Genomic DNA, 24,021 nt, shown 5'->3' with positions numbered 1-24,021 from the left:
GAAATTTTTTTTCAAGAAAATGGTTGATTGTACATAGTGGGCATGGGTCCATATAGCTCATGTGGCTACCATTGTGTTTGTATCCTAGGCTTGTTTTGGAAAATTAGTTAAATGTTGATTTTTTTTAAAAAAATATATAAAAAAATAAAAAAGTAATGTGACTTAAAATAGGTTAAAATTCAAAATTTAGTTTTTAATTATGTTTTCAAAGGCAGCTTTAATTTGCGAAGAAATAAGAAATAGGAAATAATTTGTAAAAATTTAATTTCCATTTCTTTCTTCTTCTTCTTCTTCATTTTTTTTGAATTTTTCTTTAATATAAAATTGAAAAAAAATGGTGATAAATTCAATCTAAGGAGGGTATAAAGTATTAGGTTCAGTGGATATTTTTTTTATTGGTAAGAGGTCCATACTTTGTAAAATAATTTGGTGAGAAGCAGTGTCGGAGCCAGGAAATTAGGTTAGAGGGGGCACTCATTAATTATAATTTTTTATTTTAAAAAAATCATGAACAACATTAAGATAATAATAATTTTATGGGATAAATTTAAATATAAAAATTACATATTCATTATTAATAAGAACAAATCAAAATTCTATAATAGTGTAGAATAACTCGGTGTGGGATGATAATGTAAGTTTGCAATTTTAGCACAAAAAATTATAGATCAAAATTCCTAATTTTAAAAAATAAAAACACATCATTTATAGTACAAATTATTATAAAATCTATTTAATTTTTATTTGACAAAAAAATATTAAAGAGGTGACATTGCTTATAAACGATGTGTTTTGAATGAAAATTATTAAACAGTCTTAGAGTACCATAAGGTGTTACTTACGTGATGCTCAAAGCATAGAAAATCATAAATCACACTAAGTGGTATGTCAACTACTTAAAAATAATAAGTTCATTATATCCAATCTATAATATTTTTTGCTTTACTATTGATTTAAATTACTATATAAATAATACCACATAATATTCCCAAAGTATCAAATAACTACTTGTTGTGAACAATATAATAAATCCTTAGCCAAATAACATATGAAGAAAAAAAAAATGTTTTATACATGGCAATAACAAAAAAAAATAATAATTCAAAACTGAGGGTGGCACGTGACTCCCTGGCCCTATGCTGTCTCCGTCCCTGGTGAGAAGTTTATAGAGGTTAAAAAAAAATAAGTTAAAAAATACGTTTTACCCATTGATTTTTTTTTTCTTTGTTTGATTTTTTATTGACTATCTATGGAGAGGTTTATAGAGGTTATGGTGAAACTCGATCGCGAGCGTCAAGGTCAAAATCGGTGGGGAGCTCAAAATAGGAATCAAATTGTTCGTAGCTGCCACTGCTATCGTCGTTGAACAGCTAAATCACAGCGGAAGATCTTGTGGTGAACAACGATCAGAGTTAGGTTTTCGAGCATGAAGAGAGAGAGAGAGAGAGAGAGAGAGAGGGGTTATGTTCAAACAAAGAAAAAGAGAAGGGCTTTGTCTTTGTGAGTATCGTGTGATATATATATCTAGGGATATTTTGGTTATTTTGTCTAAGCTTGTTTTTTGGACAAAATATTTTAGCGCTTTAACCTTTGACCAAACAAGGTTAAAATTTCGATTTATGGACCGAGTCCTATAAAATTTTAATTATTAGTTAGTTTGTAAAAGAATTACAACAATATTAAAAATTGTAATAAATTTCATTTAAAATTATCATTTAAACTTCAAATTATCTTCAGCTGACTTTGATTGATGAAAATTTCTTTCTCCTAATTTTGTTCATAAATCAAAATCCTACAATTATTATTATTATTATTATTATTATTATTATTATTATTATTATTTGGTTTATTGATAGAAGAGTAATTATAAGTATGAGAAATATTACATCAAATAAGTCTTACATCTCACTTTTGCTTTTCATGAGTTTCTATTTTAATTAGTTATCTAAATTAAATATTTGTACTTCCCAAATAAATATCTAGTAGTTCAATATTACTAAGTAAATATTACTTAAATTTAAGCCTTATAAGCAATCATTGAAATTCAGTAATTAGAGCCATTGGTTACTACCTTACCATGTTAATTGTTCAATCCTCCACAAATTCATCTCAAAACAATAAAATCAAAAGGACTTGCAAACTAAACATTCAAAAAAGTTTTAGTGTCCAATTAGAGAAATGTGAGAAATTAAATAAGATTGTGAATGTCATTTTTCATTTTCTTTGTATTCTACTAGTTAAAAATCACAATAAAACACCAAAAAAGAGTATGCATTTGATTGAGTAATTTAATTCAATCAAATTGAACTGAATCTAAGAAGAGAATGTTAATGTCAGTCAAATGAATGAATATTAATGCTAATAAGTTATTTCTAGATCTTGCGTTTATGAAAGAAATAAAAGAAAATAATTTCAATTTTTTTTTTTTTGGGGTTGATTCAGGAAAATGAGAAAAAACAAAAGACTTAAGTATTTACTAAAAGGATCTTTTTTTATTTCCAACTCTGCTAAAATAAATATTTATATATAATTTTGTTTGCATCTGTTTTTCTTTTTTAACAAATATAAGATTCAAAGTTCAAACATAAAAAAACGAAAAATTAAATCCAAAGCCACCTTCCAATACTTAGTGCTTGTTTGGCATAATCTATAAAAGATAAAAAGTCAAAAAATTATTAAAAAAGTCAAAAAGTTATTACTATTCACAAAAAAAATATATAAAAACAACAAATTTACACAGGAAAAAAGTACAAGCCAACTGTTGCTACTGTAGTGATGGTACACTGTGAAGTGATAGTACAAATTTACACAGGCGGTGCACAAAAAAATTACACAAGACATTGTTGTTCAGCCCGTGGGGGCCCATTATGTGTCCCGTTTTGATAATCTGAACCGTTCAATGTGTAGAACTGGTCGAGTACTATATGCCTGTAAAAAATCATGTTGATCGGATATCGATAGTTATAAGATCAAATCAGTTTTGTATAAAAAAAAGGACAGTGAGCAAATTAACAGTTGACAAAAAACTGATCGAATGAGATAGCTATCGATATCTGATCAACTTGATTTTTTACAAATATATAGTACTCGATGAGTTCTACACATTCAACAGTTCGGATTATCAAAAAGAGACCCGTGGTGGGACTCCACGGGCTGAACAGTATCGTCCAATCCACCACACAACTTCAAAGCAACGTAACTAATTGGCTTCCTAAACAATCACTGTTAGTACACGCCTAGGGACATTAAGGATAATCCGGTAATTTTGCTATTTTATACAATATTTTAATATATATTTTTTCTTAAAAAGTCAAAAAGTTATCTCAAATAACCATATTTTTTTTCTGTACTTTTTTTTATCTAAAAAGTCAAAAAGTGTACTTATATAGTTTATCCCAAACAACCCCTTAATTAGATAAGTGGACAATAAATCACACAAACCACCCTTAAGTTAGCAGAAATATATTGAGTTTTACAAATTTAGCATAATTAAATTAAACTCTTTGAATATTTTATTCATATAATACTTACTCTCATATTACTTAATAATTCAATCATCGTATAAATAATAAAATGACGGTGTTATATCTTTTACACTCAAAATATATATTTCACTTTCTTTATTATTATTATTTTTTAACATTATTTGTATTAGTTCTAATAGTTTTAATCTTATTAAAAACAGTGATACTACATAGCTGTAAATTATACCCAAAATTTTTAATATATGATCCAGATTCATTATATACATGAACTCTCCAATACGCTCTTTCAATCTCCACTGCGTGAACTCTACAATGCACTCTTTCAGTCTCCACTACATATGCATTCTGGAAAATATCTAGACCTTTTTCTTTTTTTTTTGAGTTTCCAGACTAACTGTTTTAAAAGAATAAAGTTAATATTAGGAAGAAAAAAAAAATCTAGGATTTGATTCCGGTAATAAATCAAACCCTAGTTTTTTAATTGCTTCAATTTGAACCCATAAATTTTTAAAAAAGTATCAATTAACCATTCGTTACTTAACTAACGGAGTAGAAACAATTTAGACAATTTAAAATTAGACAGTAATTGTAGCTATGGACATAGAAGGAAGGAGATGTGTAGTAGTGAGCTAGGGAAGAGATATGTATCAGTAGACGGGGAAGAGAGAGATGACAATGGATTGAGAAAGATGAAAGGTGGTGATGAATGACGGTAAGGGTGCAAGGTGAATGTCAATAGTAATGGAGGAAAAAAATCATTAAATTATCTAAACTATCCATTTTTCGTTAGACGGATGATTAGCATTGATATAATTTTAGAATTTTAAAATTTAAATTAAACTAATTAAAAAGTTAAAATTTGATTTGCTACCTAGATAAACCTTGAATTTTTTTATTTATAATTTCTCCTTAATATAATTTTACTTCAAATATCATCAATGTTTTCTTTAAAAAAAAAAGTAGTTATATATCTCTATCAGATTATGATATTTGAGACTTACACATCTCTAAATTCAATGAAAATAACATAAATTAAATGCTGTAAGTAAAATTAGAAAAGATTCTTTTAGAGATTTTAAACATTTTCCTATCTCATCTAAAAAAGCATTTTCCTTTCCCTATTATTAAGTATAATGTAGCCACACAATATTTCCAAACACAAAATAATTAATATTTCTTTTACTAACACAAAAATCAATTTTAAGTGTTAATCACAAAAATGTGAAATTCAATTCATGTGAGATGGTTGTATTTGGTTCTATAATGAATTTTTATATTCTCAAACTTTTTTAAAAACAAATCAGGGTCATTTTTTGTTTTTGGTACATAATCATAGGAAAAAGAATATATATATATATATATTTATTGAACATTCGATGAGACGTATAAATGGAGATGGACTTCTCTCCAATTGGGAATCTTAATTGGACGAACCATGATGTTTTGATTTGTAGAGTCCGTCATAGATTTCGTTTTGAAATTTTTAGGGGCCAGTCCTATTTTTAAGGGTTATTACCCAACAAGTCCTTAATGGAGACTGTTTTATCTATAGGTCCTGAATATTTTTGTTTCTTCTGTTTTTGCCCTCATGTTTTTATACTCAGATCTAGAGATGAAAAATGAAAAAAAGAAAGAAGCTCTCTCTTTCTGCACATTTCTTCACCAATGACCATCGCCATCTCCACCGTTGCCGACCATCGCTGCCTCTACTGTCATCATTGCCGGCGACCTCAATCGACATCTTCTTTCACTTTGACCATTGCTTCCACCTCCACTGCCACCGACGTATTTACTTCCACCTCCACCGTCGTTGCTGACTACTGTCGCTTCCACCTCTATAGTCGTCATTGCCTCTACCTCTAGATCTAGGATGTAGGGTCTTTGCCGTCGGGTCTTCTCTCTCTCTTTGTATATTAAGAAAGATCCCAGCGATAAATCTGTTTAAACTAGAGATAAATTTGTTTAAACTAGTAATAAATTTATTTAGATTAGTGATAAATTTATCACTGTTAAATTTTTGTGAATTTGTTTTTGTAAATTAGTAAGTGAGTGTGTATGTATGTGAGTATGAAATTTATCACTGATAACACTTTATCAGGGGTAAAATTATCACAGCTAAATTATTGTGAATTTGTTTTTGTGAATTAATAAGTGTATGGATACGTTTTTGTGAATTAGTGTGTAAACGTGTATGTAAGTGAGTATGAGAGTGAGAAAGAATAAATAATTTAAGTGGTTTGGTAACTACTGATAATATTTATCCGTGTCTGTGTGTTTCTCACGGAGATAGTGTCTGGGTGTTGGATTGCAGTGTTGAGTCTAGGGTTAAAAATGAAAAACACTATTTGATTTTTTTAGGTAGGACCTGCTGGGTAATAAGACTAGTCCATAGGACCTACCCGTAACTCTCTCTTCTATTTTATGATTTAAATTGTTTATTTTGTAGGTATCTTCATATACTATATCATTTATAAAAATAAAAAAAATAAAAAATTTAATTTGATAATTGTAACCTTTTCATTTTATGAAATTCGTCTAAAAAAATAGACGACCTATTTTAAAAGACATATATGTTTTTTATTTTTTCGAAGACAAACGTCATAAAATGAAGAATTTACAATTATCTAATCGACTTAATTTTACTTTATAAATGATACATACAAAGGAAATGAATGATTCGAATGAGCAAAACATGACTCATAACAGAGCTCACAAACTTAAACAACACGGTCCAATGGAAATCTCAACTTGATAAAAGCAATATCTAAATTTATTTTAGGGCAATGATTGGTGGTCACAAATTTTGTGGCTCAAATGGTCCGAAAATGTCAAAACAACGTCGTTTTGGGTACAAAACAACTCTAAAAATATCAAAACGACATCGTTTTAGTATTTTCGAACCTTTTAAACCACCGAATTTGTGGTTATCAAACATTTTCCTTTATTTTAAGCATAGCTCATCAATACATTGCATATTTTCTGCATTTTTTTTTTAAATATTGTATAAAACTTAGGGCAATGAATGTAATTTATATTAAACTAAATTATTATATTTATATTATATTAAATTCAAAAAGTTCCTAGAACAAAACCGTTCGAAAACCTTTACCTTCTCTCTCTCTCTCTCTCTCTCTGATTTGGCCATGGACGAGACTAAGCAGAGGTTCGAAGCAGAGAGAGAAAGAGAAGACGATGAAGGACGAGAAGAAGACGGCGGCGTCGATGTAGAATTCGATGAAGTTGATGATGATGACGGTGGCTGTGGTGGTGGTGAAGCTGGTGGTAGGGAACAGAGGAGCCAACTCGGTGAGTTCGACAGTTGTTCGTTACCGCCAATCGAAGCACAGTTTCGCTGTTCTCAATCGGAAACCCTAGCCAACTCCAAGATTGATCTCCCCTGCGATTTCGTTGCTTCTTCTCACCAACTCTCGGGTACGATCATTGATCACTTCTTTCTCTCTCGCTCTCTCTCTCTCTCTCTCTAACAAGTTTGTGGTGATGATCTGACAGAGGTGCCGGTGGATTATGCTCTTCTACGGCCGCTGGATTCGGCTGAATTCAAGGTTAGGAAGGAGTGTACTCTCACTCGTCCACTGAATTTTAAATTGTTTGTCATTTCTGTTTGATGCATCTGTTATTTATTTATTTATGTTTTCGTGTTTTTGAGTCTGTTGTTTGAATGAGTTAGTAAAATTTTGTGAATTTAATTTTTTGAAAGCGAATTTGAGGTGGCGTATGTATCAATTAGGCATTTGGATAATGAAATTTTTTAATTTGGGCACTTGATGCTAGTGAGCTGCTTCAAGGGATTTGTTTCTTGTTGTTGTAGTAATTTTCATTATTGGTTTAGTTTTTTCCTTTAACTATAGACACCTGAGCTTCGGAGGACTTAGTGGAATTCTGTTTATCTGAGGAAATACAGGGTTCTTGTTATTGTAATTACGGTTTAATAATTTGGGGATTTGCCCTGATTTCTGAAAAAAGTGGAGATTGGACTGCTGATAGGGCTGACATATGCATTTAAAGAGAGTTCTCCATGTTGTAACAGAGTGAAACAGGAATAGGATGCATTTCAGTTAGTGGGAGAAGAATCTCTGGGAAAAGATAAATACTGTAATTACAGTATTTTTAGTCTGTAAGTTTAAATGTAAAAGTTAGGATAACAATGTTTGAAGTTGGTCTAGATTTGCAAATTACCTCTGGACATTGTACGTTACACTCATTTTCTAAATTGGTCCTTTGTAATTATTAGTCTTCTTGTAGTTCATGCAGACCTTCTTGTTTGATGCTTCCTTAAGCTATGTTAGGATTATGGATTTGGGTTGGGATTTGAAAAGGGAAAGGAAAAGGTAAGGGAAATGGAGAAAAAAATTAGCTTATACTTTATTTACATTTCTCTTACTTTTTCCTCTCTCTCCACAAGTCCTTACCCAAATCCTAGATCCAAAAACATGCTAAAGGAATCATGGTCCCATTTTGCTGTAGATACTCTTATTTTCTCTTTGATTTCCAATTGCCTTTGTATCAGCGTTACTGTAACAGATATTGGGAATTCCAGGCATTGCATTCTTGCTGCATTTCACCTTTTGGAGGTCATCGTTTTTGAACACCTTATGCCATATTTTCCATGTGCATTTTCTTTGTTTTTAAAAAACCTGGAGTTAATTATTTCAAGAAAGCTTGGTGTTAAGTTATCTAGTCATGGGAGAGACAAACTTTTCGGTTTTCTTAATATGATGGGGATAACTGTGCGTGATGGCTGATGATAAATCAATGACATTTATGTCCATTTATGTGAAATATGATTTAAATAGAATCTTCTTATCAGTTTCACTTCTTGTGAAATTCATTGTCTTTGCAAAGAAAGGAAGTAGGATGGAGGAAAGAAACCTGAACTTAAGGTGTTTGGTCAGAATGGCACACGCTCGACAGTAAAGAGCTACAAAAAGCTTGCCGATAAAGGAAGCAATTTTGTTTAATGTTCATAAGTCTAATTGAAGAAGAAGGAATTAGCTTAATCAAACAATAGAGTTTCTCGTGCTTTTTTTGTTGTCCATTTATTTTCTATCCAAAAAGCTTAGTTGTGGGCTAATTTAGCTAGCCATATTCACTTTTGTTAAGCAGATGGTTTGTCCTCAATGCTTACCTTTTACAATTTTTGCATATGACACAGGGTTGCACTTCTGTTTTTCTAGACAAAATGCAAAAGGCTTTATCTTGATTTCTCAATTGTATCTTCATGAGCCTATCTATCTATCAAAATATCTGACAACATCATTCAACCACTCAACATCCACATTCTAACCATTCGCATGCAATCTATATAAAACACGGACACCTCTCCGGAGGTAGCGTATGAGTGTCCGACACGTGTCGTCGGACACGGACACGCGGTGGACACGTGTCGGACACTCTACCTAACTTGTCTCCCTTTTTTTTTTTTTTTGAATTTTTGTAGTTGGACATGCTTGGGACACTCTTAGATACATTATGGACGGAGAGAGAGAGAGAGAGAGAGAGAGATGGTGAAGAAGAACCTGTTGAAGCCCTAGATCAAGATATGTTCTTTGTTTCTTCAAATCTGTTCTTTGTTCTTCTTATTTTCTTCTTCTTTCATCGTTTATTTGTTCATCTGTGTGTGTGTGTGTGTGTTGGAATCTTTCTGTGTTTGTTGATTTTCTCTCTCCGTGTCTGTTTGACCCCCCCTTCTCTCCTCTTTGCATGTTTGACTCTCTCTCTCTCTCTCTCTCTCTGTTCTATTCGTTTTTTCGTTTCTTTTTTTTTTCCCCTCTCTGATGAATTTATAGTACCTTTTTTTTTTTGGTAACAAAAATCTTTTTTCCCCTCTTTTCCTTTTTTCTATTTTTTTTGGATATTCTTGTTTGCTAAACATTAACATACATAGAATAAATGATTTTTATTTTTAGAAAAAAATTAATTTGTGAATGATATTTGATATTAAAGTAAATAAATAAATAAAAAATATATTTTTTAATTTTACATATAATAAATAAGAAAAAATGTATATATTAAGCGTATCCCCAACGTGTTGTGTTCCTTATTTTTTGAAAATTTGCGTGTCCGCGTGTCCATGTCGTTTCCTGTGTCTGTGCTTCATAGCATGCAATGTTTGCTCACAAACAACTAGATGTGATATTCACTTTAGGTATTGACTATTGTGGAAGCAACCACAACAACCATGGGAAGGGGGGTGGGGGGAGAAAAATAGAAATTGAAAGCAAAAGTTTTGGCAAGAAACCAAGGCATCAATTCGTAAATAGGACCCTCAGAAATAGTGTTTAGCAACTTCATCCTTGTGATTTCAAGTGACCGCTGTCGTTCAAATTGTTAAATTGCCAAATGAGCAATGAGCCATGTGGTTATCCCCTACTGTGAAGCTTGGATTTTTGTTCAGTTTGGTCAAAATGAATTGATTAATAGCAAAGCATTTGAATTAAATTAAACATACTAAAATTAGTTTACACCAAAATTTATTAAGAGTCACTGTAAATCAAAATGAACTTAATAAAAACTAAAATTCCCAACGAAAGTATTCATTCGCCATGATTTAAAACCAAAGAAAGTTACCAGCTAACCAAGCTGGTGAGGTATGTGGATGTTTATGCTACGTGCTTGGTTTTCAGTCTTCTAAGAAGTTTTGGACCCAATCTTCATCTCTTTCCGCATTTTCCAATTTAAAAGGAAAATAAAAAATGAAACCAAACATGTGATTGTATAAAAGTATCACCTTTTTTGAAGGATTGAACATTTGAATTTGTATAAAAGTATCACCTTTTTTGAAGGATTGAACATTTGAATAAGTTAAATGTGATTATTATTTTCAGCTTGCTAAAGTTCCCTTAGTGGGTTTGGGACAGTAACGTTGAACAAACTAGAGTTAGGTTCCCTTAGTAGGTTTTGGACGGTAACATTGAACAAACTAAAATTAGGTTTTCTCTAACAATTATGATTACATTGGATGGTTAACTTGAAACTAAAATGAAAGAATCACTTGAATTTGATTTGATTTCAATTCCATATTTCACAGCCCTTTTCAACTCTAATGAAAGTGCCTCTGTATTTTTCTATTGTTAAATGTTCACCCCTGTATTCATTTTTCAAGTAGTTCGAGTATGTTCATTCTAGAAAATCTTCAAATGGAAGATAGAAAGTATACTATATCTTAAACATTGCTTTCAATCTGTTTTTTGGTTATTTGGAGTTGAAACGACTTTTTTACAGACTTGCAATATGCTCTAATATTCAATGGTGTTTGATTTTCTGAAATTAGTTTTTTTATATTACATTGTATTACTATTAACCTTGGTTCATGTTGCATAGAAGTTTTTATTTTGCTGTGAGTAAATTATTGTAAGTCTGTTACTGGGGAAACTTCCCACATTTCTAATCTGAAGTCTTCATTCTCTGAAATTAAGAAATTTTGTGGTTTATTTTTCTAGTTTGGATTTACACGAATAAATAGCCTACCATGGTCACTCGATTTATTCTATAAATTGTGGTCTGACAATTTTCTAAAGAGAGATTAAAAAAGAAATTCATTGTTTCAGTTGCAGTTTCTTGGTGATTTGATTTTCACTTTTGTTTTTGGTCCTGCTAATTCTAGGCAGTGGTTGTTCTTATATGTTACATTTTTCAGTAGTTAATGGATTGATTCTGCTATATCTTTAGTAGGATGTTTGAAAATTATTAGTTTATACCATATTAGTCTTCAGATTGAAGATATTAGGTTGAGTTCTTTTTTGATCCCCATTCAGGCCTTTTTTTTTTTCTCTCTCTCTCTCTTCTGATTGTGGTTTCAAAATTTCATGTTGTTCTAATATAAATATACGTTGTGTTTAGAAGCTAGCATCTGGTTTTTTATGCATATAGATTTTCCAATTGTATGTTTAAAATTTACCTTGATGGTTTTGATCCTGCAGGATCAAGTTGGGGTGTCCCACCAGCAAGCTGTAAGTGTAACAACCCAGGCTGCTCAAGTTCAGTCACAGAATCAGCTTCAGTCACATGGCTGCCCAACTTCTTCACCAGAATTATCACCAAATTCTGCTACACAGTCCCTTTCATCCGCCCCAAGTCCAACACTCATAGATCAAAAGCTGTCACCGGTAACGAATGCTAGTAGTGCATGTATGGCAGAAGTGGAACCACAGAATTCTTCCGACCGTAAAACTTTATCTGCTGTACGTGTTGCGAGGACACCTTCTATTGATGGGTTCAATTGGCGAAAGTATGGTCAGAAGCAGGTGAAAAGTCCTCAAGGTTCCCGAAGTTACTACAAATGCACATATTCTGACTGTTGTGCTAAAAAGATTGAATGTTGCGATCACTCTAACCTTGTCATTGAGATCATTTCTAAAGGTCAGCACAATCATGATCCGCCTCGAAGAATAAATTGCACAAGGGAAAGTAGGCCTGTGTTATCTTCTGAACCTAATACTACAGCTCACCCAGTGAGAAAGCTTAATGATTCAGATCCATCCACTTCTTCAAGAGAACTGATACAGGAAACACAAGCGCTACCTGAAGCCAAAAAACAGAATTCTAGTGATTCTGATGGGACTGCTGAAATTGACATTAAGGAGGAGCATGTTGATGAGCCAGAACCAAAACGAAGGCAAGCTGTGTTGCTTTTGGTTCTCAAATTTTGCTGCTTATTAGTATCTTTCTTTTCTTAATTGGCAGATGCAGCGTTAAGTAGATATTTTGAATTTCATTTACCTTGTCTTTGTAACCAGAGTGAAGAAAAGCAACTCAGCTTATTCAGATTCTCTATTAAAACCTGGCAAGAAACCTAAATTTGTTGTGCATGCGGCTGGTGATGTGGGAATTTCGGGAGATGGCTACAGGTGGCGCAAGTATGGACAAAAAATGGTGAAGGGAAATCCTCACCCCAGGTGAATGCCTATTTTTCAATTTAACCTTCCAATTCTGTATCTGATCTGTGTTAGTGTGTAGGTTGAGCATAAATTACAGGATCTTGCAGTCATCGTTCTATATCATACCTTGCTCAGGCTAAAAATGCCTTGTCCTGTTAGTTGCTTAATGATGATATTCTATACTTATGGCAGCCACTCCAGTCATGCAATCCCTTTATTGAGAAACAGCTAGTCTTAGGTTGAACTAAATTTATTAAACACTTCTAGTTGAAACTGTAGTCATGGTGAACTTAAATGTAGTGTATGAATGACTATATGTACACCCCTTTCATAGAATTGATATTTCGCCAAACTTTCAGTTGGATTAGATACCTTTTTCATGCTTGCCAAGCACGCTGAATATCAACTTGGTTGGATATGAGTTGGTGTTTGACCATGAATGCTTATTTTTCTCGATTTACGTTTTATAATAGAACTCCAATTTAGAGTGTGGTATCGATGTGAAAGCTCTGAATCTCAGAGTGTCCATGCTCGTGTTCATATTTGTGATTCTTAGTCCTTTTATAATAACCTTTATTTTTATCTCAGTAATTTTTCTTTCAAATGTATAAAAGCTTTTACTGAAGCCAAAATGAAGGCCCATACTTTAAGTTGAGGTACATTTTGGAGTGTCCAATAAATGTTGACCAAATCTATGAAGTTGTGAAAGCCACATTGAAATGGACACATGTGGACATGCATGATGTATCCAAGTTGTTTGAGATAATTGTCAGTATCTGTAGACACACCTCAGTGTCCATAATTTTTAGCCACCGAGTGCTAAAGGTACCATGGTAGATACTCCCACCCTCTGATAGATTCTGCTATGCAAACACAAAGAAAGCAAGTTCTGTAGCAAATTTGAAAGATAGGCTCAAATGTTTAGGGCATGTAAGAAGCAGCCCAGCTATGTCCATCTGTCTGCATCTGTGGTTGTCATAAAGAGTAACCTGTATACATCCATTATTCATATAAGATGTAGTAATTAGTAGGGAGAGCTACCTGTTACCCCCTCTCAACAAAGAAAAAAGACAGCACACTAGACCCTATAGCCTATACACAAAAGGTTATTATGTAGTGTGTACTTCAGCTTCATTTGCAAATACTGTGGAAAATAAAAACTACCTTAATTCCAATTATGTTGTAGTTATTTGTTAGACTTAATCTCACATTGACAATCTAAGCCACCCAAGCTTGGTTAATATAATGTAATGGCCTCTCCACTTATTGCCAATTGGTTTTGAGTTGGATGCTTTAACATGGTATTAGAGCTGGGTCTTGGGTGGCCTCTCACCTCTTGTAGTACAAGTCTCCATCCGAGTCTTTCTCTCATCCAATCCATCTTTCAATCAGACCTTTCAATCACCTCCATGTGCTACCGGGCTACACGTGAGGGTGAGTGTTAGACTTAATCCCACATCGACAATCTAAGCCACCTAAGCTTGGTTAATATAATGTAATGCCTCCACTCGTTGCCAATTGGTTGAGTTGGATGCTTTAACAGTATTTTACAGAGAAGAGTAGAAGACTAGATAATAGTGTAGAAGTTTAACATGTTGAACGAAGTTGCTTCGAATTGTAGGAGTGTTATAGGAACAAATGTTTAGTTAAAAAAAACAACGCCCAAATAGTACACATTAATGTGTATTTGGGAGGGAAAAGATTGGGTACACACCTAACCTTTGACACAGTGCACAAAGTTGTTGCCCCAAGACTTGGTTGGACATGCTTTATGTGAAAGTTGCTCCTTACTGGTTACAACCAGATTGGTATTAAGGTGGTCTACTCCCACTTACCAAAGAGCACTTGGTTGGACATGCTTAATTCCTTTATTCTAATTTACTCCATACCAGATTACATAGCACATCCATATCCAACAGGTGGCATCTAAGTTCTTCACTTGAGCCCCTGAAGCTTCTTTAACCCTTAGTTGCAAGAATCGTCCTAACAGGTGACGAATCTTCGTAAGAAACGCGATTCCGCGTTTCTTAGAAAGAAACGTGTAGGAATCGCGTTTCCGTAGAGAGAGAAACGCGATCCTGGCCAAGATGGGTTCGTTTGGTGAAGAAGAACAAAAACCCTAGGAGAGAGAGACAGAGGAGAGAGAGTGTGAAGGAAGAGAGTGAGAAGACAAACCTTTGATCGTCTTCGTCGTTGAACATCCAGTTGAGAAGAATGAACATCCAGTCTTCGTCGTCGAACTCCAGTCATCGATCTCCAGTCATCGATCGTCTTCTCTCTCTCCAGTCATCGATCGTCTTCTCTCTCTCTCCCTCTCGCTTGCATCTGTCTCGCCTGTCTCTCCCTCTCGCTCTGTCTCTCTCTCTTTGCTGAACAGAGCCAGCTTTCTTCTTATCTCTTATATTATATATATATATATATATATATAAGTATATATAAGATAATATATATAAAATCATATTAATATTAATAATATTAATAAAATCATATTATTTTGTGAGTATATATAACATAATATATACTTACTTATACATATTAATAAATAAAAAAAATCTATATTAAATAAAATAAAATGAAAATTTATCAAAAACACATTATTTAAAAAAATAAAATAATAAATAAAATAATTAATGTGTATTAAAATAAAAGTATTTATAAAAAACTTCTAATGTGTATTAAAATATATATATATATATATATTGCCGCTTCCCGAGGCGTTCCCAACCTAAGAAACTTCTATCGGCTCCCGCCCCCGCCCCCGCCCCCGCCCCCGCCCCCGCTTCCTGCAACTAAGCTTTAACCTTTTGCCACCACCAATAATGGAATGGTAATAGTAGGTATAAATATATTGAAACGCCCGAGTATTGCTCAAAATTTGGATTTCCTTTTGGACAAATATTGCCTCTTCCAACTAACCAATGTCCTCTCAAACCTCTCCATCACCAAATATGAAATGATTTCAACTTTGCACCGCATTCGCTAAAAATATCCAATTAACAGAAGGGTAAACTACCAATAGGTCTTAATAGTTAGACTTAATTCCCATCAAGTCCTATTGAAAATAAGCTTTGGTAAAATTATCGCTAAAAATAAATTTTTTGTGACAATTTTTTATATATGTCGCTAAAAATTGACAATTAGTGATTTTTTTTTGTCATGATTTTTATAAATTGTCGCTAAAACTTACAATTAGTGACTTTTTTTATGACAAATTTTTCTTATAGGACCTATTAGATAATAAGTCTACTTATTAGGACCTATAGGTAAGTACCCCTTAACAGAATCATACATCAGTACCAAGCTTAGATCAGCCCTACATTCATTGACACATCCATCTCATTTGCCAACAGAATGGATCCAAAATTTGATGCTTATCTAAGTTCTATTTGAATGAAGTTTTGAGCTATCCATTTAAAAGCCAGTCTGGTTCTGTTGCCATTAAATGAGCACTTAACATTTGAATGATGCCACTTGTTGCATGGTGATTGGCCCAATGCCCTTCCTTTGCCACCCATGTGATGAGTTTAGGAGCCAAACATTTGGTGTAGGTGATTGGTCGAATGTCCTCTCAAATGCAATTTTGTGACATATTGGACATGCAAAATGGAAATGACACGAGATCATTTAGTTCCCATTCTAAGTTAAAAACAGACCCTCTTTAGAGCATTTGTTTACTACTCCCTCCAGCATTTTACAAAATAGTTCGTAAGGAGTTTTAGTGGATTATATATTCTTTATTCAATCCTACACTTCATCAATTTTGAAAAAGGAACACCCAACATCACTGTTATAACATGGGAAATGTGACAGCCAAGGGTTATGGCTCTGTTTGCTGCACTGCCCTGTTTGTGCACTTCTGTTAAAGATGAAAATTGATACTCAGAAAGTAGAAGTTAAAAGAATCTCTCCCTCAACCTCTCCATTTTTTAAGCTTATTTAAGCTATTTTTGTCTTACACGTGTAAACAAAAACTACATCAATTTCTTTGGCACCACACACACACACACACATACACATAAACAACCCAATAAGCTGCACCAAACAAGGCTTATGAAAGGTTCGTAGAGGCTCGAAGATTGCTTTTGCCCAGGGCTGTGCAGCGGATTCACCGACCCACCAAATCCGCCCGACCCGACCCCTAGTGGGTGGATGCGTGACATGTGGCGGGCGGATGTGGGTCCAGAATTCATGATTTCTCTGGTTCGGATCGGGTTGCGGGTGATCCGCCATTATACCCACAAAACCTGACCCGACCATGACTCCCATTTTTTTTTTTGCACCTCAGCTAGCCCTTTTCTTTTCTTTCTGAGTTTAGCAAGGTTGTTAAAATCGGGATCCTACGTTGGATCGTTGGAGGTGTTTATAGGATCGGATCGTAGAATCGGATCGAGGATCGTAAGATCCTACCGAAAAAGACAAATTACATAATAATTTAATTTAAATAAATATTTCTTATAAAGTATACACAAAATGAACCTATATTTTATTAAAAAGAAGTGAAGATATTGTGAAAAATATAGTACTCCATGTAAAATGTACATATAATATTATGTAATAGAAAACTCGATGGTAAAAGCTCTGTATTTTATCAAAAAAGAAGGTGAAGAAGAAGAAGAATTCTATAACAAAATACTTTACAATGTACAATAATGCATAAAAAGTGAAGAAAAAATATTTAACAAAATTGGATATGAAAATAGATTAAGAACTCAAAAGAGTAGCTTAGTCGAATGATAAGGTTTGTCGTTAGCATCCCTGGTGGAGCGGATTCGAGTCACAAAAATAATTTCTCTAGAAATTGGGATAAAGTTACAATCATCTTACCCTTCTTAGACTCCGCTAAAGCTAAGTTTGTTTTTCCGACTATTTAATTTTCTTAAATTACCGCAACATTTGAATGTTTGTTTCCTAGTTTGTTTTTCTTAGTCTATTTGATTCAATACTACTTAATTTTTATTATTTATTTTGACAACATAAATTGATATTTAGACAACAAATATAAAATTTACAACAAAATATGTCATACAATACAAAACAAGGCTTGTAAATTGGATCGGATAGGATCGGATTCGGATCGGGATTCCACGATCCTATAAGATCCCACTACCAGGATCGAAAGATCCTACCTATAAGGAGTTTTTTACACGATCCGGATCGATTGCACTCAAATGGATTGTAAGATCGTAGGATCGTAAGATCCGGATCGGGATTCTAATAACCATGGAGTTTAGTTTACCCTAAACCTAATTCTCATTTCAGACACAGACACATTCTCTCGTCTCTCTCTTCACTCTCACTCTCTCTCTACCCCCAAAACCCTACCCATCGTCCTCGTCCGACGGTCTACACTAAACGTCCGACCGACTATCTACTACACTGAATGGCGATCGGCTATCGATCTACACTAAACGGATTGAGGTATTCTCTTTTTCTCTTCTTCTCTTCTCCTGTTCTGTTTTGCTTTTCTTCTTTCCTCTTCTTCTCTTCTCCTCTTCTGTTTTTCTCTTCTTCTTTCCTCTTATTCTCTTCTCCGGTTCTCTGGTATGTCACTCCACACTCTCTGTATGTGTTGTTTTCTACCTCTTTTCAACATTTCTTCGTCTCTTCTCTTCCATGGTTTACACTACTACCATTGTCATTACTCGTAATTTGAATTCTGGGTTCAATTTCATTTGTTGTATATGTTGTGTTCAATTTTAGTTTTATTGAGAAGAAAAAAAAAACCCCCTTGTTCCAATTCAACTTGTTCTTGTATTGAAGAGGATTTTGGGCTTGGAAGAGGCCACGAGAAATATTAGGTTCTCTCTTTTTCTGAAGCAGTATATGCCCTTTTCTTTTTTGTATTCTTTGGGTACACTTTGTTCTATAAATGAATTTTGGAACTGATATGCTAATGTTGAGCAATTTGGTGTTTGTACATTGATTTCAGCAATTTGGTTTAGGAATTGTTTATAAACTGATTTAGGAACTGCTTCGGAAATGAATGATTTAGGAATTGATTTAATAGTATTACAGTGCTTTCATACAAAATTTTTGTTTATATAAATTGATTTAGGAACTGTTTATAAATTGATTTAGGAACCGATATGGTCGTGCCCAGGTTGTTTTTGCATTGCCCACTGGAACATAGATGTGAATATTGCATTGCATGAGTTGCGTTGCCCAGGTTGTTCACTTGTATTGCCCAGGTTAAGTAGGTTTATTGAACCATTGGATGCACATAGATGTGAATTGAATTATGCCCAGGTGGTTTTTCTAGGAAGGGCACAATTGAATTATGCCTAGGTTGTTTTTTTGAGGAAGCGCACAACTGAATTATGTTGAAAATTTGTAAACTTTTAAACCGCCAAATCGATTTGTATCCATCCGCCAATCCGCTCAATCCGCATCCGCCGGATTGGCGGACAGATGCGGGTTGATTTTTTCCAATCCGCCAATCTGGCGGACAGATGGCGGATTGGAAGTTCTGTGGCCGCAACTGATCTGCGCCCACCCCTACTTTCGCCTACTAACATCTAACCACTGCTAGCCAAAAAAGAACTGGTTTCTTTGTGAGCTGGTTACCACTAGAGAACAAGCTTGTTGGGCTGAAACTGTATATACTGTATATATATAGCCCTTGCTCATAAAACAGTTTCCATTGTCAGTTGCTGCTTAGTATATGTTACCTGCTGAAATTTCAATTTCATCAAAATGCTGTTGTTGAGATAAGGAAGATAGCTGCCCAAAGTATATTGTCGAGCCGTTTTGGAATTGTTTTAATTCATTTACATCTGCTGTGTGTGTGTGCGTGTAGGTACTGAAATCTGTTGTATAAATTTTTTTCAGGAACTACTACAGATGTACCTCAGCTGGATGTCCAGTCCGGAAGCACATTGAGAGGGCTGTAGAAAGCACAAATGCTGTGACAATAACATACAAGGGAGTACATGATCATGATATGCCAGTACCCAAGAAGCGGCACGGTCCGCCAAGTGCTCCTCTTGTTGCCGCCGCTGCTCCTGCTTCCATGAACAATTTGCAATCCAAGAAAACCGAACCAGTCCAGAACCAGAACCAGACATCTGCAACAACCCAATGGTCAGTAGACACACAAGGTGACTTAAAAGGTGAGGAGACATTGGATGCTGGAGAGGACAAGGCAATGGAATCAGCTCGAACTCTTCTGAGCATTGGATTCGAAATTAAGCAATGCTGAATATGCACAAGTTCATAGGTGAAAGGGGTCAGCAAAAAGAGGAAAAAAAGGAGTAGATTATTAATGGGCCATTCTTCGTTAAATATAAATTATTACATTCTTAAGTTTGGTGTTTTTTTTTTGGGTATGTTTCTTTTATTCCTTCTTAGTTTGTTGTAGGTCTTTTAGAAAGCAGGTTGTGTATATTTGGTGGTACCATAAATTTGACTATGGCATTGGTTGATATTGTGTTCTTCCTAACAAAAGGCATTCTTATGAGGAAAATGCTAGAGGTCCCAAATTTTCTACCAATGTGAGACATTTGGTCATTTGTTTGGTAGAAAATTTGGTGTCCCTAGCATTACCCTTCTTATGACTCTGATCTCAACATTCCAAGAGAATGGTGGTGGCTTAGAGTAAGGATGGACCTAGAGTGAAGCAAGAGGGGCCGAGTCTACCCTTACGATTTTAAATATATATATATATATTTTTTTATAATAATATTTTCTGTTAACTGTTTTCAAATTATACAAGCTTGCCCTCTTCAAAAAAGAAAATTAAAATTTCCTCCATAGATTAAAAAGTAAATAAAATTAATTAGACGCTCTCTCTGTAGTTATGAAACATGGGGGTCAAAGTATAAAATTAAAAATTTGAAAAACACATAACAAAAAAAAATATTTATTTTTTATAATTAGCATCGATTTTAAATTCTAACATATGGAAAAGTGAAGAAGGAAAAATCGTGAATCCGTACGAAGCTCATAATATAGATTTCATCTAGATATATCAGTGCAGTTTTGTAAGGGTTAGGGGTGACAAATAGAAGTCAGTGACTTCAACTGAACTCTCTAAGGGCCCGTTTGTTTTGGGAGATAGAATGGAGGGGATTGATAGTGAGGGGATTGATAGTGAGGGGATTGTTAGTGATGAGATTGATAGTGAGGGGATTAATAGTGAGGGGATTGATAGTGAGGAATTGTTAAATTATTTTTATATAAAATAATAAAACAAATAAAAAAATATAAAAAATTAAACATTATATTTAAAAAAAAATTCCCAATATATAAAAAATAAAAAAATTTCTAATCCCCTCACTATTTTCTAATACCATCTCTACCTCCTCCTTACCAATCCCCCTTCCAAGGGTATTAGCAATACCAAGGGACTAATAGTCCCAACCCTTTCTCTGCAAACAAACAGGGACTTTAGTAATACCTTGGTATTACTAGTCCCAATACCCTCCCTATAGCCCAAAACAAACGGGGCCTAAGAGTGAGTTTCAGAGAGCTCCTCTCTCTTAAGAGATTTTCGGTGGTGCTTTGATCATACTTCCGGCGATATTATAGTGATTCTCTTTACATTTTTAAAGTGTAAATTTACACTCTTTGGATATGTTTGATTGACAGGATTAGAGTATGGGATTGAGATTATTAATCCGTAGGTTCAGTAATTCTATGTTTGTTTTAAAATTTTGTTTCAGGATTATTAATCTAATGCATAATTAATTCATCAAATTTGTAAGATTATTAGTAATGGGGTAGGGGTGAGATTATATATCCTAAGTTGGGAAATAAAATAAAAAGACTCTTTTACCTACTAATCCAATACAAATCAAACAATGGACAAGGGGATAATTTATCCTACTAATCCAATTGGATAGTGAATACCATACTAATTTTTATGGGATTATTAATACCTTCACTATTAGTCTTGTGAATCAAGCATGACATTAGAGTATAGATCTGTAATTTTAGAATGTAAATGTGAATTTTTATGTCCGAAATAAGGATTTGAGAGTTTCTCTCCTGATTTCGACATAAATTTTTAGATTTTCTATACCCACAATGGTTCCGTCATCTCTCCAGTTTTCTCCCATACCATTGTGAATGTGCCTCTTCCTCATCTCCAGCTTCTGGTGGTGTCTGAAGTACGGCGGCGACAGACAGTGACGGAGTTGGGCAGCGGCGATGGGAACAACGTTGATGGGGACGATAGATTTTCAAGCAGATCTTACTTTTCAAATTACATCTTTGAGAAAATCGATGGTCTTTCTTGACTCGTAATTAATTTTTTTGACGAATTTATTATTTTTTTATTATTTGTATTTTTTTTCTTTTATTGTATGATTTGTATGCCTATTTAAAGTCTTGTTCTGTCTGTTATTATTTTTAATATAAATATTTTTTCATGTTTAAAAATAAAAAATAAAAAAAACTAAACCCTCTAGATAAACCCTCTGACTTTTTCCCCCTTCAATCCTGTTCCCTCTGTTGAAACTTTGGATATGATTACTTCACTATGCCACACACTTTTTCATGTGAATTCTTTTGTGTTTATTTATCACCTATTAGTGTTGGACAAGTGTCATCTACGGTAGAAAAAGTTTACAGATTTTTTATTTTTAAAAAAATATTCATAATTTAAAATGTATGAATTAGATTTATTAAATTAAAACTTTTGACTTGATTATTTTTTAACATTATTTTATGAGATAAGAACTTAAATTTAAATCTTATAGAAAAGAGTTTGATACCCTTACTCTTCTATCAATTAACAAAAAAAAATTAATTTTTTTTTTAATGTAATTCACAATTTGTCAAGTTTATAAATTTAATTTCTTGACTCATATTTGGTGGTGTATTTCATTGATCTAATAACTAAATCAAGGCTCAAAAGTTGAACCCGTTGAACTTCTTTTTTGGAGTCGCCATTGGCAGGAACGTAGCAGTTCCGGTATATTTATTAGAAGATGGCTCTAATCTTTGCCACCATAGTGCATCTCCAATCATTTCTTCTTCTTCTTTTTTAATGTATTCTTTTTTATATTTTTTTATTATTAAATTTGAGTGAAATTTTAGTTAAAAAATTTGGCTATGATTGTTTGAGTTTTGGAACTGTAGTTTCAGTCATTGATTCTCATGTGGTGTTTGTTTGTACCTTTTAAAAATTAATTCTACACTCACTTTTGAAAATTCGGTTGTAGGTAGAAAAATTTAGACTAACTGGTCGTCCCACCGGTCGTCCGGCTGGTTAACCGGAACAGTGTAATTTTTTTTTTTTTTGGCAATTGACACATGTTAATTTTCATATATTCAGCAAAAAATATTTTCTGAATTTTTTAAAATTTTTTATGAGTTTTAATAGAATTTTGAGTTGTATGTTTGGTTATAAGCGTAAGTTTTTATATCAAATATCATATGTCACATCAAAAATTTTCCACTCAATTCAAAACTCTTTTCAAAACTCATTCACCAAACAAATTTTCTACACTCAAATTATAATTCTAAAATTCATAAACTCAAAATACAACTCATATTCTCAAATTATATTTAAAAAACTTTACTAAACGCTACCTTTGATTTGATATAAAAATCTTCAATCTTTATTTATTTTTTGTTTTTTTTGAAAAATTCAAACTTATTATGCATTCCATTCCTTTACTAGAGAAAATTATTTGATTTCTCTGTAACATGTCCCTTATCATGATAATGACTCAAAGGGGCATGCACCTCGATTCTCGGACCACCAATCACGCATTTCCATGCATGATGGCCCAAAGAACCAAGTATGCAACTTTGATTTCAAATGCAATGCAAACCAATCAAACCAAACAAGGCCCAATCCCTATCACCAAGTCAAGGAACAAGGCATGCATGCAAGATGCAATGCAACCTAAGCATACAAGCTAAGGATGCAACATGACATGGCAACTAACTTATGCAAGCATACAAGCAAACATAGGGGCATGCAAATGGATGCAAAGATGGACTTATGCATGAATTAGGCAGCTCTAAATAGGCCTAAAACAGTAGCCAAAATGCTATAATGAGGGGCCAAATACACATGCACACATACACATGTTGGAAGGTCAACACTTAGGCATGAATTGAACGACCCTCAAACACATTTGAAAGGGGGAATCATGGACTAATTAGCATGCAACAGAAGCATTGAAATCATGCTAAAACATGGTGCCAAACCAAGCAATAAATCAAGCCAAGCATGCAACAAATGACCCAAATGCTCAGAGCAAACCAATAGGGTATTGAACTACACTTAGCAAGACCAAACATGGCATGAACTCATTGACCAAAAATAGAGTTTTAGGACATAACATAAGGCCCAAAAGACCACTTAGATGGCATCTAAATGGCTCAAAAACAAAGGCATGCACAAATGGTCAAAACATGGAGCATGCAACACATGCTTCCAAAGCATCAAAGGGGCATGCAAGGCAATCAAGCAAGCATGAAAATGGGACTGAAATAGCTTATAGGGTGGCCCCAAATCACCAAAACAATGCAAAGATGCCATGCTATACATTCATATGCTTAAGGCCAATAAGCCTAAATACAAAGGAGCTATACCAAGCATGCCAAAATCAACCCAAACACTTATGGACAGACCTAAAACATGTCAAGATAAGCACAAAATCTTCACAAATGTAAGCCTAAAACAT

At 33.6% G+C, this 24,021-nt stretch overlaps 1 protein-coding gene across 1 annotated transcript; it reads left to right on the top strand.

Annotated features, from left to right (window-relative positions):
- The first annotated feature begins 6,516 nt into the window (after positions 1-6,516).
- WRKY32 (WRKY DNA-binding protein 32) lies at positions 6,517-19,836 on the top strand. The gene is made up of 5 exons (XM_028223295.2): positions 6,517-6,917; positions 6,996-7,048; positions 11,426-12,120; positions 12,242-12,400; positions 19,211-19,836. The coding sequence occupies exons 1-5, from the start codon at positions 6,629-6,631 to the stop codon at positions 19,578-19,580; spliced, it is 1,566 nt and encodes a 521-aa protein (XP_028079096.2). The 5' UTR covers positions 6,517-6,628; the 3' UTR covers positions 19,581-19,836.
- The last annotated feature ends 4,185 nt before the right edge of the window (positions 19,837-24,021 follow it).

Source organism: Camellia sinensis, chromosome 5 (genome assembly GCF_055761805.1).
Source record: "Camellia sinensis isolate YWXY chromosome 5, ASM5576180v1, whole genome shotgun sequence".
Lineage (NCBI taxonomy): Eukaryota > Viridiplantae > Streptophyta > Magnoliopsida > Ericales > Theaceae > Camellia > Camellia sinensis.
This window is presented reverse-complemented; position numbering and strand designations above follow the sequence as displayed.